General features: G+C 39.0%; 1 protein-coding gene across 2 annotated transcripts in view; it reads left to right on the top strand.

Annotated features, from left to right (window-relative positions):
• The first annotated feature begins 5670 nt into the window (after positions 1–5670).
• Positions 5671–19474, top strand: part of col5a3a (collagen, type V, alpha 3a) — a 66274-nt gene continuing 52470 nt past the window's right edge. The window contains exons 1-2 of one of the 2 annotated variants that reach the window (XM_077213429.1): positions 5671–5986; positions 19305–19472. In XM_077213429.1, coding sequence (XP_077069544.1) covers positions 5908–5986; positions 19305–19472 — 247 coding nt within the window. In that variant the 5' untranslated portion in view covers positions 5671–5907. The remainder of the gene's footprint in view (positions 5987–19304; positions 19473–19474) is intronic. The other variant, XM_077213430.1, reaches the window with a different exon arrangement.

Raw genomic sequence — 19474 nt, 5'->3', positions numbered from 1 at the left:
ATACTTTTTTGAAATTCCATTCAAAATTGCATCCACTTAGTGCAAACAATCTGAGGGGGGATGTGCATCAGTTTGAAGTGGCATGATGCTTCGGTGTTGGATATTTTGTTTGAGAGTATCCATCTTGAATCATCCATCTGAATCCGTCTGACTGAAACTCACTGCGAGAATTTGGAATTTCTCACTTTCTGCTTAAACGTCCAGCTTCATTCTTAGTAACTATCTGCTAAAACCACAAGGAATGCAGGTCTAACTTATGAGAGTCTGACTAAACTGAGGTGAAAGTGTGTGTGAGGGTATAGAGTTTACGCAAAGGATCAGTTGGGATCTGTAAAGATATCTGAATATCTCCGTGTATGTCTTTTGTTCCCTTTGTGCACAACCGTCCCATGTTTATCTTCACACCCACAGGGCTGATTATCACTTCAACTAGATTTTTTTAATGAATCTGAGAAAGGCCCCTTTTCGCTGAACATTAGGATTTTTGTATTGCATGCAGGCTTTTAATTTTTTAGGCTCCCTGAGCCAATCAGAAGCCACACATTGTTGATGTATGTCAATGTTGTTGGGTAAGTTACACTTAAAAATGAAATTAATTACTAGCTATTAATTAGATATTTACCAGTGTAATTAGATTACTGTACTAATTACTCTCTCTAAAAAGTACTGGATCAGCATCGACCAGTTGAACAATACAGGGATATACATGAAACTGCTCTTTTAATTCTTTCAAATAAACAATATAAAATTGCATAAATTATTCTTGAACTGACCAAAGTTTTTAAAGGGAGAAGGTTACATTGAAAGCATACAAATGCATTACCTCAGAAGTAACTGTAAATAAATTACAGAAAATTAAGATTAATCCATTATAGTTTACTATTTCAAGGGCAAACGGTAATTATTTCGTAGTAATAATTTACACCCAACACTGATGTATGGTTATGGTATTTTTCATGAATAATTCGTATCAGAGAGAGACACATGAAAAGTGACCTGATTTCCTCCGAAAAGACAAATATGAACAAGGCCATGCTGTGATGGGGCTGCAGGACACAACGGCGAGAAAATAAAGAAAAGAGAGCTTGTTATGTTTTATAGTGTGTCCCACGCTTGTTTTCTCCAAAGGAGGAAAGCTGTCAGACGAAGAACATCACTTTTCCAACTTTCTTGTCTTTCTCTTCAAACTTTGAGTGCTGGCTCATCCACAAAGGTCTGTCATATAGCCTGGGTTATAGTGATGTCGCTCCATTAATTATTGTCAATTAGAGGAATCTATCTCGTAAAGGCTTGTCAGTCTGCGAGTCCAAACCAAAGCAGGAGCAGAATTTTTGGCCAAAGTGCCTCAGCGGCCCTGCAAATATAAGGCAATATAAAAATGATATATTGTGTCAAAGAAGGAAGGCCCCAGTGGGCTTTCCACACTTTTTTTCTATGCAAAATATCTCAGCCTTGACATGCAACAAAAAAAGCACATGAATAATTTTTTTCACACTCTGCTTAGACATGATCTGTCATGTGCAATTTTGACATGTTGAGGAGAATTGGGTAATGGATATGTAGCCTAATCAAACACTATGTAATCTAATGATATGTCAGGATAAATACTAGTGTCATTTTGAAGGGGCCCGGGGCCACCTTGTGAGGCATCATGGAGTCATGATCTTGTTGCAGTAGTTGCTGGGGTTTGCATTGTTAGTCTGAGAGGACAGAGATCAGCAGATAACCTTTCCACTGTTTCCACTATGCTTCATTAACTGACCAAAGGTGTTCAAGTTCTCATCCTTGTATTACTAAATGAAGTTCAAGGCTTGGACACACTTATGCACTGTAAAATCTAATCAGTTTGTCTTACTTAAAAAAAAGAAAGAAAAAGAAGCATTCAAACTGATTGCCTTAAAGGGATAATTCACCCAAAAATCAAAAGTATACCATGATTTACTCACCCTCAAGCCATCCAAGGTGTATATCTTCTTTCAGACGAACAAACTCAGAGTTATATTTTTTGGGATTTTGAAGCCCAAAAAAATGCATCCATCCATCATAAAAAATAATCCATACAGCTCCAGAGTGGTAATAAAGGCCTTTGGAAGCGTAGCGATGGGTTTTTGTAAGAATAATTTATATTTAAAACTATATTAGCTATTATAACTAGCTTCCGGCAGATGGCCGTACGCAGTGATTTGTGGCAGAAGCGTGACCTCTGACCCGATGCATGACGCAATGACTAACGTGGAAGTGCTGAGGATAGAGAAAAACAAAGCAGCATACGAATTCTAATCGATTTCTAATCGATTAGAATTCTAATTCTAATACGAATTAGAATTATAAAACGGATCCCAGACACCAACATAGTATCGGCCCAGATCTGGCCCACATCTGGTACACCTGGAATCCACAAAGCCCGGATCTGGGCCGGATCTGGGCCGACACTATGTTGCTGCCTGGGGAGTTCCGGGCCTTGATTCTGATTGATTGAGCCGTGTTCGTTGTAAATTACTCAGCATTACTCAGCAAACATACACCTGTGACCAAATCACAATAGTATTACTGCGCAACTGCTGTTTGTGATTCTTTGTTGCTGCATATGTTGCTTGGCAACCTCTTTGAAACTACATTGCTTGGCGGAGGAATAAATATTTTATAACGTTTTATTTTTTGTTGCTGTTTATTTTATGAATAAAATAAATGTTAAAATTAATATTTTTACGGAGTAACCGTTTTATAAAAGCAATAAGCCCCTTGAAGCCGTGTTTTACAGCTAAGGGGTGTTGTCAGTGGCGTCATGCCCATTCAAAGTGCCCCCTCAGATTTTTCCTCCGTGATAATTTTTTTGTCACAACTTTATTCCTATTATGCTCCATAATTACCAGAGCCTACAACGACTCAAATGTATTTCTTCTGGATGTGTAATAAATCAGTCAGCATCCGCCCAACCCCTTTTCCTAATATGGTGTCTGTGTATATCAAATCAGCGCTCTACAATCTTTTCTGTGTATGTTCAAGCAACTCGTCTCGCACGTTGAGCTGGCAATGCTTTACAGATGGTCTTGAAGTGGTAAGTGGGCAAAGCAACAAATCGGCATTGAATTAGTTATCGGATGATATTAAAAGGTAGTGGGATTATTTGTGGTTGACCTGGAAATTTTAACTTGATCAAAAAGTTATGGATTTGATATTAGCTGTGAATTCAGAGCATTAACTTAAGTTGTGTCAGTGTAAAGTTATCGATAGCTAGCCTAGTCTAACCGTCAGAAAACAATTGCCTCCGATTGTGCCCCCCCAGAATTTTGGCTTGCATGACGCCCCTGGGTGTTGTTAGGCACGACGCAGAGAGGAGATCTAATTCACTGTAAATCACGGCTTCAAGGGGCTGATTGCTTTAGTCTAAAACGAAAACTTTTAAAAAGAAATGTGTTTAACAAACACACTGTCACAGCAGCCTAAAAAGACAATAGATATAATAAGAGTTAAGAGCCCAACTAATGGAAACACTAATCACTGTTATGGTAACTTTAAATGGAAAACATAGTTATAAACCCCTGTTAATTTTCAATAAAACTTTTGTAGACATCTGACAGAAATAAAGTCAGTCTGGTTAGTAATAAGTATTTGATAGAAATAAGTTAATCAAGTCACTCATTTATATTCTTTTGCATCTATTTGATACAAATGAGTCAGGTTAACTAATTTACATTCTGTTGAATGGATGTACTCAGTTTGAGTTGGGGCTACATATATTTATTGGATGGAAATCCTGCCCACAACTTAATTGAGTTCATCCAATGAATTATTTTTTTGAGTGTACATCCTACGTCATACATCGTGTCAGGGGTGAGGCTACTCTTGTAAAATTTTATTGAGTTTCGCAAAAAGTGTTAGTTAGAACAACTGTTGGATTTTACAGTGTGGCATTTATCCTGCGAGTTTCATGAAAATGCATCAATGTAACCACTTTTGCCAACAGAACAGAAATAATAATTCATTTTATTTATGCACGCCTTTCAAGACACTCAAGGACACCTTACAAACAATAAAATACACAAACAATTAAATAAAAATACACAAAGGCAATGTCAATCAGAATAAGCTAATCTAAAAAATTGTTTTAACTAGAGTTGTAGTAGAACACTGTAAAATCCAACAGTGATTCTAACTACCACTTTTTAGTTAACTTTACTTAATGTCACTTAATTGTAAAAATCTAGTAATCTGTACTATTCACATACAGTGCTTTGTTTACTCAGAAAACCCAAGTTAAGATTCATTGATAAGTTTGAGTTTGGTTTTTGAGGTGGGGAAAATCTTAATGGACTTTTCACTCATTTCCTCCACTTCTGCAGTTCTTTTTCTCTGTTTGCATTCACTCATTTCCCAAAGTCATCTTCTATGTTGAATTGTCAATACAACTGAAAAATTTGAGAGAACATCATAAGCTGACTTCATAAATTGATGTTGATTTTTCTAAAAATGTTTTAGTCACCATTGTGGCAATTATTGTACCCTTTGGTTGGGCACTTGGAACTTAATTTATTCTATTGTAATTCTCTTCCCATGATCCAGTGATGCAACAAGAAATCAGTAATTCGGTTTCAAAGGAATAGAAGTAATGTATGATTGTGTATATATATATATATATATATATATATATATATATATATATATATATATATATATATGTGTGAATGATGTATAACATACCTTATTTCATGTCAATTAATGATATTTTATAATCTTGCTGCTAACACTTATGTCCTAAACAGCTTGTGAAACTTTTAATTGGGTTTATTTAATCCTTCTATATTTGTGACAATCTTGCAAATGATCATACTTGGGTCACACAGACTTCAACATTCAGCCTGCAAAATGGTAACAATTTAATTTTAATTTAAAGTAAATTATCAAGTACTCTCTACTGTTTTTTTTAGTTGCTAGAACTTTTGTGTAAGTGACCTATACAAACTAAGCATTTGTCAGTACCACATACTATTCCTATTTCACTCTACTTGTTTTTTTAAGGCAATCGGTTTGCATGCTTTTTTTAAGTAAGTCCAACTAATTTGATTTTACAGTGAAGAAGACCTAATATAGATCGAGTAGGTGAATACATATGAAGTAGTTCACACAAATATGAAGGTGCTAGATAATGGAGAGCCTTATAGCTAAGTGAAAAGTACAATTTTAAATTGAATGCGATATGGAAATGGAAGCCAAAGGAGCGTCAAAAACCAGCTGCCAGACTTCAGAGTAGCCTACGATTTCCTTTGTTTCTTTGTTTTGTTTTTCTGTTGTGTATTAATCTTATTTATTCTTTTGAATTTCTGAATAAAATAGCTATTTATTCAATGCTGGGAAAAAAAAAAAAAACATTAAACCAGCCTAAGCTGGTTTGCTGGTTTTAGCTGGATTAAGCTGGTTATAGCCTTTTAAAGATGGTCTGACCAACAGAAAAGGTTCCAAATCCTCTCTTAAACCAGTAAGACTAGACTTGTAAATCAGTTTAGGCTGTAGTTTAAGATTTTTTTTCCCTGTTACTTTAAAACTTCACTGTATTTGTATTATGGTATAAACACAAGCAACGTCATATCACATCCAATTTCTGACACGTGTCTTATGGGGCACAGTTAAACATCGGAGTCTGGAGATAAACGCATCATTGGAGGGAGAGGAGGGGACGTGGGAGAGTTTGGAAAGGAGTGAGAGGAGGCAGAAACTGAATGAGAGGGACAGAGCTTAACGGTCTTGGAGGAGAGGAGGATACTCAGAGAAAAAAGCCTCTCCATCTTGTGCAACTACAGACCGGAGCACTTGTCTCTCTCTTTCTCTCTTCGCTTTTGGCTTGTGCTTTATCAGTCGTAATCTCCTGGTGTTGATAAAGCGCGTGAGTGGAGGTAACGGGTCCTGAACATGAGGCGGCTGAAGGACACTGCGGTCTGCGCGATTGTACCGCTTCTTCTCTCTCTGTGTACCACAACGACGCAAACAGGTAAACTAGCCTACATAAAAACTTAAAACGATAGTTTTTCACTTGTGCTTTTAGACTTTTCATAATACTTTTAAACATTGGGTCATGGCATACTTATCTCCTAGGCACTTGTTACAGATGCGGATCGAGTCAATAGAATGTTTTAGAAAAGTTGTTAAGAATATGTTGTTATCGTGTGAATATGCGCGCATCACTTAGATTTTTTTTCTTTAATAATTTGAGTTTGTGGGGGAAGCTTGATGTTGAATATTCATTGTTCCGCCGGTTTGAACTTGTTCATTGAGTTTCAAGATGACTGACAGACACTAATGTGCTTTTAGTTCCCCCAAAAGAAGCTGATAATCCAACATAGGCCTACTACTCCACTTATATACTCCAGACTGCATATTAATTTTTGCGTGATTTATTCTGTGCGTTGCAGCTGTCTTCAGAATTAAAAAACAGAATAGGCTACAGTTAAAAAAAAAACGCTTTCCAATCACGCTTTACAAAAATACATGCCTTTTATAATTCCTTATAATTACAATATAAGTCTTTTTCTTAAAATAAAACGTTATTTTTGTGGCAATAAAAACAAAAACAACAAAAAACAGACCCCTTCATGGCCCTTCTTAACTCCACCCTAACCCCCCCCCCCCCCAACAATTTTAGCATTAGTTGCTCAGTCTCACATCAACTACACTGCCTGCACAATCTTTGTGTCCAGTAGAAGAGACGTTTTCCTTGTCTGATCAGATTTTACTTTTCTATTAATTTTAACTGATTTTGGTTCGCTACCAAATTAAACTCGCTGATTCAGATGATGCTAGTTTTGTCATATAACATCCATAACTATGTACAAAGTCACCTTAAAGGGTTAGTTCACCCAAAAATGAAAATTAAGTCATTAATTACTCACCCCCATGCTGTACCAACCCCGTAAGACCTTCGTTCATCTTCGGAACACAAATTAAGATATTTTTGATTAAATCTGAGAGGTGGATCACTGCTACATAGGCTGCCAGAGGGAATGAAACTTGACGGCCCAGAAAGTCATTAAAGAACATGTTTAAATATTCCATGTGCCTACAGTGGCTCAACTATAAGTTTATCAAGCGGCGAGAATACTTTTTTTCCGAAAAAAAACACATAAATAACGACTTTATTCGACTATTCCTTTTCTTCCTTGTGGGCCTGAGACGAGCGTTCAAGAGATTTCCACGACGCATGCGCGAGAACTGAACATGAAGTATTAGAAGAAGAACGTCCTCTTCTCAGTTCTCTCGCATGCGTCGTGGAAATCTCTTGAACGCTCGTCTCAGGCCCACAAGGAAGAAAAGGAATAGTCGAATAAAGTCGTTATTTATGTTTTTTTTTCGGAAAAAAAGTAGTCTCGTCGCTTGATAAACTTATAGTTGAGCCACTGTAGGCACATGGAATATTTAAACATGTTCTTTAATGACTTTCTGGGCCGTCAAGTTTCATTCCCTTAGGCAGCCTATGTAGCAGTGATCCACCTCTCAGATTTAATCAAAAATATCTTCATTTTTGTTCCGAAGATGAATGAAGGTCTTACGGGGCTGGTACAGCATGGGGGTGAGTAATTAAGGACTTAATTTTCATTTTTGGGTGAACTAACCCTTTAAGGTAGTAGTCATGTGCATGTGACCCATCTAATAGCTTAAACTAATGGTGTAACAATTCACAACACTGTCCTGTTTTTCTATTAAACCAATTAATAGCTTTTGCATCCCTTTTAGCCTATGCTCTATTAGGGTAACATCATTAATCAGGTGTAGTCACATAGTTGTAATAGTCAAGGAAGGAAATTCTCCAGCAGACTGTCACGTCATGTTTGAGTTTACTCGTGACCCATGTCGGTTTGCTGTGAAACAGTTTAACATTGGCTTGAGACACAGGTGAATGAGTGCTTGCTTTCTGACCTACTCCAGTAGATTAAATACCTGTTGGGCAGTTTGCCAACTGTGCTATTGTACAAATGTAGTATATATTTGAGCACCATAACCCCAAACCAGGCTGGGTGTAAGGGGGCAATTTCAATTGAAGAATGGTTTTGTATTGTCTATAACTAATACAATTAAATTAATCTATAATTATGCAGAAAAAAATCATAATTGCACTGTAATGGTGGTCTCTTATGTGCATAACAAGCATAAAAAATATTACGCAATACATGCTGCTGTTATGTTTAGTGTGGAAAGGTCAATGGCATGTTTATAGTGATTACATAGAGCATATAATCACTGCTTTTTTTTCCTCAAGGCTCATATGTCCCTTTAAGTGAGGGGTGGTACAACCTGTATGGGCATTAACAGAAAGCATGCAAATAAAGTTTCAAATTTCCAAAAAAAAAAGAAAAAAAAAAAGAAACAAAGAAACAATGCAAAAAAAGATAAAACATTTCTAGTAAATTTAGTGATTTGATCATGTGACTTTATTTTACAGACAGTCTGATGTTCTTGCTTTCTTTGAAACTCAAGATGTTCTTGATCACCTCAAATCATCCTGGAGAACAAGATCATCAGGTTTTACACAAGCTTGTGCAGTTTATGCAGCTTGAGTGCGGCTGGAGGATATACTGTAGATAAATGGGCAGATTTTTTAATTGCAATCTATATCCCTTAAAGGTAGGGTAGGTAATTTTCAGAGAGGCTAGCAATAGCGAACTAGCTTTGAAAGCATAAGATCCCACCCTCCCTTCAGAACATCTCCAAAGCTACACTAGTTATGGCGTGAACGCAGCATAAGCTGGTTGTTTTGGTTCAGGAGGAACTGTAAAAGGCGGCTGGTGTTTCGGTCGCGGAGCTCGTGACTGACGTCTGTCTAACTCTGTATAGCATGAAACACGCTGATGACGAGTGATGTCTGCGTGAGCAGCTGCGCAGAGGTGTGGAAATACATATGCTCACAGGCACGTGGGACATCATATCATTGCATTTGGGCCAATATATATATATATATATATAGTATATATATATTAGTCAGACTTCATCTCAGTATTTTCAGAGATGTAAGGAGACGCGAGATGCACAGCCGTAGTGCTCTCACTCCTGTCTGGTGCAACAGTAGATCCTGAAATGATGGAGTAGGATGTGGTTAGTTGAGTCAGCTGTCGGGTATTTGCCTGATCACCCCCGAGAAAGTCTAGTGCGAGTTTCATGTGTTTAACCGTAGGACTTTGGAGCTACAGTGTGTTGTCATGTCTGACATGGAGAACAAAGAACAAATTTTTCTGTTTATGATTCTTCTGTCTCTCTTCCTCCCCATATTCATATCCAATCTATCCGTCCCATCTTCTTCAAAGGCCTTGAGTTCTAAGAGGACTATTTCTGATGTTGCATCTTCTCTTTATGGTTATCATGTGTGTGATATCATATGCCTGCTCGTGCCTCCCGCTCTGCCGCCCCCGATCCTCACCTTTCACACGGCCTGTTTGGAAACTCCTGCAGTAGAGCAACCATGCATGTTCCTTTTGATCCCACTGAACAAACAAATACATGAAACAGTATGGATGAGAACATTTAAAGACAAGAGGCCAATGAGTATGGGAGTTTCCATTCAAAAGAGCCCTTTCTTTCTCTAAACAGACATGCCTCCCTGCTGCTGATGAACTTGGGCCAATGTTGCTGCTGTGCAAAATGTGTCATCCATCCAATAACAATACAAACATCTGGCTCACAGAAGCAGAGCTCCATGCTCTATTCTATATGGCCATATACTGTATTTTGCATCAAAGGGCTTATGATCCTTACTGAGGAGTGGTGTCCTTATGTACATCATGATACTCATGTAAACATCTCCTCTTCTGCTGTTTTCCACCAAAGTTCCCAATTCAATTCACTTTGTGGCCATATTCATAATTACCCTAGGCAACTATTTCTAATCATGCAGCTCCTGTATTCGTGATGGGGAAAGTTTAAATGAAAAAATTCCCCTTGGACAAAATGAAGTCCCGGCCTACATTTGTTTTCTTGTTCAAGCCGTTTCACTCGGATATACATCACAATAAGAAGGAAAGTTTCATGCTGACTATAACTGTAACGTGGAACTACAGTCATATTTAGTTTTTGGATTTCTACCATTCATATATGTTTGAGTGGCCTGTCTCTGCTATAATGACTCAATTTCCACTCTTTAAAGAGACAATAGTGTTTGATCTGATTGTGAAATTGTGAAATTTTCACATTTCAATTAGATGGTCAAAGGTTTTAATCAAAGTGACTGCCATTTGCTTATCAAAGATCAGTTAGATAAGCAAAGATTTCAGCACATCTAGGGACACCAAAGGGAGTTTGAAAAGGGATTCTTGTTGAACACTGTTTGTCAAACCTGAAATCACACCATTGTTTGAGTCAAGCCCAAAATATACTTTATTCGCACAGTTGCCCGTATAGCATTTCAAAGCATACTCCATTTATAGTATACAGTACTTGCACACGTCATTTTTTAAAAACTAACATTTTTTTTTACCTTACAGGCCTAACATTTAACAATTGATAACAAAATGTATCATGGTGGGTGTGTTGAAATAGTGGAAACTTTGAGACAATGGCTAGTTATCCAAATATATAATAGCCCCATGACATACCCCTTGGTTTTGACGATTCGGATGATTTCGATATCTAAATTTGCTTTGCCAGTAACAGAGGGAGTCGATGGATTCTGTTTTCCACAAAATTGAACCAATTAAATTAAAGGATGATCATTAGTAATATGTCATGTTATTTAGACTGTGCTATGAATCTCTATCCTATATAAACTGCTGTGTTCTTCTTTGCTGGAAAATTCCAAACTTGAGGCCCTCTCCTCGGACAGCATGCCTAATACATATTTTATAATAAATCTGATTATATGTAGTGTATTTTTATTAGTGCATTGCAAAGCATTTTTCTGTTAGAGTGATGAATCCATATGACCAAGTTGAACCAGTTACTAAATCTGGGTGGGGAAATCTTTCCACTTCCGATCTTTTGAAAATTGGAAAGCTTTGTCTGATGTGCCAGTGCGTTTGTGTATCTTTTTTTGTTGTGTTTGTGTGTTTTAATGTGTAAACCGGGCTGGCAGTGTTCAGTCAGGGATATACTGTAGAGATACAGGTGTTTCCTTTGTGGTTCCACGTACAGTGGACCCGTCTGGAAGTCTCACAGTGAGCAAATACCACAGAACCAACTTTACAGTCAAAGGAATGTGAGACTGATGTGTAATGATGCTCAGCTCCCTGGCACAATAGTGTCATCCACTCAGCAGTTCCCAGACTCTAAGTGGGTTGGATACAGTATCCCACAGTGCTCCACAGCGCCGTCTCTAAGCCCACATGCATTTTCCACTGCCATCAAAAATTAAACACATAGTGAAATAGAAGATCCGGCAAAGGTCCTTTTATTTTCAGCTGGGGATCTGGTTGCATGTTGCGCAAAATTAAATGGTATTAAACAATCTCTTTCCGTCCAAACTGTGGGTTTGGTGGAGCTTGACTCCAAAAGGGCAAGAGTTCGCTGCTGTGGTGGGGGAGATTCCAGGTTTTTCCTAACAGCATTCAGCCACCAGTCTGAACAACTTCCAAACATTAGCGATAACATGAAACAGACCCGGACTCAAATCTCAATCACGTTTATGCTCCAAGCTCACAAAAACGTTTTTGTTGAGCAATTTGTCCATCTGTTTCTTTTAGCATTGGTCCATTGGGGAGATATCAGTTGATTATTTCCACTCATTAAACCACCATCCTACGCTTTCTTGGAGAAGTATGAACAAACAAAACAGTATGTTGAAAGACAAATGATGTGAAATAGGACCCAACACCACACAGAAGGAAATTTGAGATTTGAACTGCATTTTTTTTTTTTTTGTCTAATGTGGAGTGTTATAGTGTGTGACCGTGGCTGAGGGGTGGTGGGCTGGGACAGCGTTTCTCGAGTGCCTTTGGGGCGTGTCTGAGCTGTTTTGTTCCATCTCTCCTCGCTTCAATGCTCCTGCTGTCTATAGGATTTGGCTCAAGCCTCCAGGCCTCTTGAGGTCAGGGGTGAGGACCAGTAATTAAATTATATCCAACCTCAGAAGGGTGATGAATGTTGTTCGTCACAGATTTAGACTCTTACTGAAATCTGTCCGGCTCCGCTTGAATGTAAAATTACAATAGTGTTTCATATCAAGTTAAACTTTGTGGAATGCTGGAGTCATTATCACAGTGTGATAAATATTCCTGTGGTCTTGAATCAATGTGGGAAGATAAACACTGCCTGACGGGATGGGTGGGACGTCCCCATCACTTTATGATTCATCGCACGGCACGGATGTACCTAATACAAAAGAAGCATCACTAGTTGACTTTCAGAGTATTCGATTTGTTTGTTTGTTAAATAAGAACTGTTCTGGCATTGGAATGAGTTGTTTTTAAAATCAAGCTGAGTATTCGGTGCCACTGTAATCAGTGGAGGAAAGCAACTGTGCTCTTAGTGGCTTGTGCCAGACGGGTGCTTCAATCTATTGCTTAACGACGTCATTGCAGAGACTATCTATTTGTTCAAATTAAATCACAAAACAAATTGCACACAAACATGTCCCTACCCTTGATATGCAATCAGTGATGAACATCTTTGGTTTTAATGAGAGAGACAAAATACAAAGGCAGATTAGAACCCAGGACTTCTGATATGCTAAACAAAATCACTACCACCAGACTATTAGGACACAAAAATGTATTGCGGATCTATGTATTTATGCACTGACGTGAAGAATCTTGGAACTGACAATATATTGTATTATAGTAAGGATGAAACAATCATGTTAAACGTGACTTCTATGTTGATAAATGAAACTCAATCTACTATTGAAATTCATTTCTTGACATCGTAATGTTACTTTTTTCTGCAATTATTATTGTACCCACTGATATACAGTAGGATTGTATTAGCAACTCCCCCCCACACACACACTCTTGTCCCACCCAGTTTTTAAAACAAAGTAACGCCTCTGCTGACTGATGCACTAAAGGGAGTTCCCTTAAATTATAGTGCATTTTACAGCTAATCATTTAATCAGGACTCCCATCCCAAGTGAACTTCTTTTAGTAAATAAAGATGCAGGACAATAAGAACTACGGAGACAGCAGGAGAACAAGGCTGATGCTCTAAGCATGTTCATGGTGAGTGCAGCCAGTGTAACCACCATGTGTTATGTTACAGATATTAGTGCACCTGGTTCAGTCACAGTTTACTGAGATTGACTGGAATAGTAATTGTATAATGTTCTAAAAATAGTATTTTCAAAGTTTGAGTTGGTCTGTGTTGATGTTTTTCTGACCCCTTTTGGAAACCCCCTGCATAGGGCCAGTGGGATGCAATGTTACAACTATCCATTAGTGGGATACCCTTGTGAAAATGAAGTGCACTTTAGCATAAATACTTTACTTATAATGTAAAGAATATACTTTAATAGCATATACTTAATGTAATATAAATAATATAATGTTTTCAGAAACATGGCAATGAAATTTTTTATAGTTTAAATTTAGATTAAATTTTACATTACTCGCCCTCGTGTTATTCCAAACCTGTATGAGTTTCTTTTTAAAGAATGTCGGTAACCAGACAGTTGACGGACCCCATTGACTTCCATAGTATATTTTTCCTACTATGGACATCAATTGACCATTCTTTAAAATATCTTCTTTTGTAACACAGAAGATAAAAAGTCATAGAGGATTGGATTGACATGAGGGTGAGTAAATGATGACAGAATTTTTATTTTTTGGTGTCCTATCCCTTTTAATGCTAGATACACAGATAAATGTGTTTGTGGGGTGAGCAGTTTCAATCATCAAGCATTCAAAGTAATTTGCAGTTGCTGCAGTTTTGTGTTAACTTGCAAAAATCTTGAATTTGTTCAGCAGTTATTTGAGGTGATGCTGGAAAGCAGTCTCTAATGTATAAACCCAGAAGATGAAGCATTTTCATACGTGCCAGACGGCCGCACCCAGACAGGTGTAGGTGACATAGCTACAGGTAGATCTGTGAGAGCAGCACTTGGCTGATGTTTACAGGTGAATAAAACAGACAGGTAGCAATGCCTTGGGTTTCACAACCCCTGATAGATGTGTTTTGGCTCAGGTTTGGCTCTTGGCGGACATTCAGAGCATCAGCATGTTACTTCTGGACCTGCTCCGGATATCCAACATGGTGTCCAGCCACCTGCCCCAGGCCCCTTCATGATGATGGGGGAGGAACATTCCTAGACCTCAGGAGATCTCAGTCTATTTTGTTGAAGATTTTTTAACCAGGGTTTATTTTGGGCATGTGAGTTTCATTTCCTATTCCACTACTGATGCCCTTGTAAACACAGTGACTTTGTACCCATTTAAGGTTATTTGTAGACAAAATAGTCTAAATGGTTTCCCATGCAATATCTCAAATATTGCTATTCTTACATCACAGAATATTTTAGTTAGTTTGAGATGTTATTGGTTTAATGTCATAAATGTTGATGCACCATTCAGTTGTATTACCTTAAGAAGTAACATAACGGTGTGTGTCTGGGGTGCTTTGTTTTGAGAGCATTCATGAACACTTTTACCTTGAGTTGGTGAGTATCTTGGAAATGTGTTGAAGAATTCTCACTCAGTGGAGGCATTTCTCCTCCTGTTCTCAAACCAAGGGGTCACTGTTATTACTGTCATGTGAATTTCTCTCAGGTCAGAGGGCAGATATTTAACAGTGCTGTACAGTTTAACCATTCCCTCTAGAATATCAGTCTCAGCGTTTGGTGAACAAATTATATTGACATGTTAAGCACGTTGTTTAAGTAGGTAAACTGTATATTATATCATCTAACCCTAAACCTACCCATCACAGAAAACTTTCTGCATTTTTTCATTTTCAAAAAGCTTTATAAGCTGTTTTCCTAATGGGGACAAACATTTTTTCCCAATGATTTAATATAGTGCCATCTTCGTGGGGAGATTTTGTCTTCATAATGTAGGATTTACCAGGACAGAACACGCACGCACGCACACACACACACACACACACACACACACACACACACACACACACACACACACACACACACACACACACACACACACACACACACACACACACACACACACACACACACACACACACACACACACACACACACACTCACACACACCTGGTTTCCATGTTTTATGGGGACTTTACATAGACATAATGATTTTTATTCTGTACAAACTGTTTATTCTATCCCTTAAACCTAACCCAAAAACATCACTTAGTATAATTTATAAGCAGTTTTTCTCATGGGGACCAAAAATGTCCCTCAAAGACAAGAATTTCATATATTCCCATCATAGTGGGTATATAATGCAGGTTTTACCAACACACACACACACACACACACACACACACACACACACACACACACACACACACACACACACACACACACACACACACACACACACACAGTTCAAAGATTTGGGGTCGGTAAGATTTATTAATGTTTTTTTTTTAAATTCTTATAATGATTAAGGATGTGTTTATTTAATAAAAAATATCGTAAAAAACAGGATTTATACATTTGTGTATATGTATTTCACAGGGTTTGTCAGGTTAATTTCCTTGTTTTGTTAGACTTCACAATTGACTGGTTTTGGATTAAACTGCAGTCAGAATTATGGTTTTGGGACAGATGTGACTGAGATGTTGAGTCAAGATGTCTGGTGCTTGCTAGTCCTGCTATAATTGGGCCTATTTTGACGCAGATTACATGGCTGCTCAGACATATAAACACCAGTGACTTACTGACCTGTTTCTGCATGCGCTTGTGTGTATGTGTCTACAAATGTATGTGTACATGTGTATTTAAAAGAGAGCATAAGAATAGTTTATAGAAAGAAAAAAAACATCAGCCACCTCAATTAGTTGTGTTTTCCCAATCATCCATATCACTCTCAGTTACACAGATAGATTAATTGAACTGTCAAATACATTTCACCTCTGGTGAACTAAAGTTGGGTGGCACTTTTATGGGTGTTTGAGAGACAATGGCCATTGAGCTGGAAACTGTTTATTTAAAAGGTCTTTGTAATGTAATAAATGGAAGATGAAATGACACAGCCCTGTTTGAAAATGAGTACCTGATGTTTTCTATTGTGTTTGTGTTTCAGCACTGCCTTTTTACAAGTCTGTTGCCATGCTTTGAGCCAACCCAGTATAAAGGCATCTGCTGAACAAATAAATAATGCCATAAAATGCAGTACTTTTTTCAAGCAGGCAGTTGGTTGGCATGGATAAACTCTTCCCACATGTTTAATTAACAGAGGAGAGAAAGGAGGGCCATGGAAACAGGAGGGCAATTTAAATTGAGGGTCCGTGTTGCATCTTACACACATGCCAAGGGTTGTGGTTAGGCGAACCTCAGTAAAATATCAGTAAAACATCAACAGCAGTTATTTATAAATGCCAAAATGTATGTCTTATAACTTTCCTGTGAATGCGTTTCAATTGATTGTAAACATTGGACAGTGGAAGTCAGGGAGACCTTTTTTTGAAAGAGGTGCTGGCAGGTGTCAGCTGTCAGGTGTGTTTAACTATCTCAGGCTAGACTGTCATAACTCTATCCCATAATGACACCCCATCAATATCCAGCTGTAGCCCTTGATTTGAACGTGACTGCATCTTGAAGCTTCCAAGTAGATCGGGGCACTTTGAGCTGGCTGCAAATTAGCAAACCAACAGCAGCCAAACTCTCAGCTTGTTGTTCGTTCTTGCTGTGACCCATAGGGGATTTGGCTAAGTGAATAATACAGCTGCAGGGCCATCAGGCTCTAGTTCTTTGCTTCGAATTCCTTGCAGTGTTCCTAACTAGTATTCTTTCCATACACACACACACATAACAGAGTAGACTTCCTAGAATTTTTCTGCCAAGTTTTTTAGCCTAGCCATAGAGCTACAGAACTGAATCAACACTGAACTGACTTCAGCTGAACAACAGCCAAAATATATAATTTTCCTTTTATCACTGTAAAGCTGCTTTGAAACCATCTCTATTGAATAAAGCACTATACTGTATAAATAAAGTTGACTTCTATTGAGCTTCAAATCTTTAAAAATTGTATTTAAATAAAACTGTACTTGCAGATAATATAATATTATTGAAATAAAAGGCCACTTTAGACACATTCTTGACTACTGTGTTTCTTAACACCCTTAAAGTACACTTTTAAAAATACATTTTGTAATAATGTTAAATTAAAAGTTATAGGACCAAATTTAAAAACCAGCTCAAACCTTCTTTTGGCATTTTAAAAACTACTGTCAAGATTTACTAAAGACACAGAGTGAAAAATTTGCACTGAAAAGGACATAGTCATTTACAGTTATTTTTCTGGCTGACCTTATTAAATATGTATTTGTGTCATATAACGTGGTAGCAAGCACACAAAGAAAATGATACAGAGTCCGGGGAACAAAATACTGTCCATGGAGGAGTGGAAGGTGGGAGGATCCAGTGATAGGCCAGGAGTAGGACTTGGATGGATATCCAGAGACCAGCCAGGATGCTGCCCCACAGCGGAGTAGGTTGAGGGAGGAGCCATGATGTAAATCTCAAGGCCATGGGGTGACTGATGGAGACAGAGCCGGTGGAGAAGGAGCCCAGAGCGCAGACGGAGAGCTGATGGCTAGGCATGACACTGCAGGCTCCGGTGGCATGACGGCGATCTCCTGTGGTGGAACCAGTGTACCGGAGGTCTGAGGTGGAGCTGGAACAAGTGAGGGAGGGCGGAGCCAGTTGGAGCCATAGGGGGGGAGAGATGGCGCGCATCAAACGGTTTGCAAGTCCATGGCTTAGGCGTGGTGACGTCCAACCGAGGAGGAGCCGGAGGGTTGAGGGAGTGACAGGATCAGTGGCTGAAGGCGGAACCAGTGGATCCGAACATCCAGATGGCGCTGTAGTACGGCTGACCTGAGGTGTATCTTCACCACAGAGGGCCAGTGGAGGAGGATACAAGGGGCTGACGGGAGACAGCAGCGAAATGGAAGTAGAACTGGAGGGGATCTGAAGAGGAGGCGGAAGAGGAAGGCTGGGAGGGCATACTGGAAGCACAGGAGAACTTTTGCTCGACGGGACCAGCTGAGACTCAGGACTATAGTTGGGTGGGGTCAGCGAGGGGAGGGGATCATCCTCTTCAAAACAAAATAAATAGTGCAGCAGCATCTCACCCTCTGTGGCAGGAGCATTGGCAGGGCTCCACTCCATTCCCTCAAACTCTACGCGGACTCCCTTGACGGCGCACGATGTTGCCGGCTCACACACTTGTTTAGATGCTCATTGAGGCTCCGGCTCTGCAGTGATGGAAAGCTCGGTCCTTTTCATCAGCTCCGGCTCGTTCCTTGCGGCAGGTTGAATACCTCCATCTGCGGTGGGCTCCGACTCATTGTCCGTGCGGCTGGGTGATGATAGGCTGGGCTCTGGATAAGGAGCGGGGCTGGTGACTTCCTCCTCAGCGAGGAGCGATGGTTAATGTCGAATCGCAGTTCACTAGCACCCACTCCATGTACTCTGCGAAATTCCCCCGAAATTTGTGCTAGTCAATTTACTGTTATTTGCGCCATTATTTACCGCCCATAAAACAGCTTTTAATCCAGATGCTATTTTGCACTTCACTTGGTAGTTTGGGTTGGTCATTATGGAAATTATCCCGCTGCCCCTGTGTTCTTTAATTTGTGCGTCAGTAGATCACGTACCGAACTTTCCACTCCCATCGGCACTTTTTTGAAATCCAATTTGCCCTGTTTAGTCAATCTGGCCCTGACTTTTTAAGGGGGCTATATGTGGAATTGAGAAACCATTGTTATTAGCGATACCTGTGGCTATTAAGTGAACTCCAGCCAGCAACTTATTGCTCGTGCTCACTCTTATGTTCACAGAACACGTAATGTGCAAGAGACTGAACGTGATTCAAGGCTCCGGTAAACTCACGGCAAAGTTTTTTTCGTTCTTCGCTTTGTAGTAAAAAGAAGTTGGAAATACCTTTGCAGAGATATACTTTTAAAATGCATGTTTGATCTGTTTTAACTGAATGCAACATATCTTCAAATATGTCAGTGCCATTGTTTTGTCTCAAGACGAACACCAGTAATGTTTTTTTTCTAAGGCACGTTTATTTAAGCTACTAAATGTCCTAAATGAACTAAGGCCTAATCCTGGCTTAATCTAAGCCTTGTCTGTAAAACCAGGCCAAAGTGTACTAAAGCGTACTTCTTTTTCACAAGGGTAGTCTATGGTGGCCTAGAAATGAAACTTAATGTTTTCATTTTCTCTCATTTGTGTACAGATAATCTGATCGATGTATTACGGGTACTGGAGCTGTCTGAAGACATGGAGGGAGTGTCAGTAGAGGCTGGTCTGTGCACAGAGAGAAAGGACACATCAGAAACAGACATGGCTTACAGAATAGACAAAAAGATTCAACTCAGTGCCCCAACTAAACAGTTCTTTCCAGGT

The sequence above is a fragment of the Siphateles boraxobius genome, unplaced genomic scaffold, assembly GCF_051911475.1.
Source record: "Siphateles boraxobius isolate OS27281-9 unplaced genomic scaffold, OSU_SipBor_1 66, whole genome shotgun sequence".
Classification (NCBI taxonomy): Eukaryota; Metazoa; Chordata; class Actinopteri; order Cypriniformes; family Leuciscidae; genus Siphateles; species Siphateles boraxobius.
The sequence above is the reverse complement of the archived record's forward strand: the minus strand, read 5'-3'. Positions and strand labels throughout refer to the sequence as shown.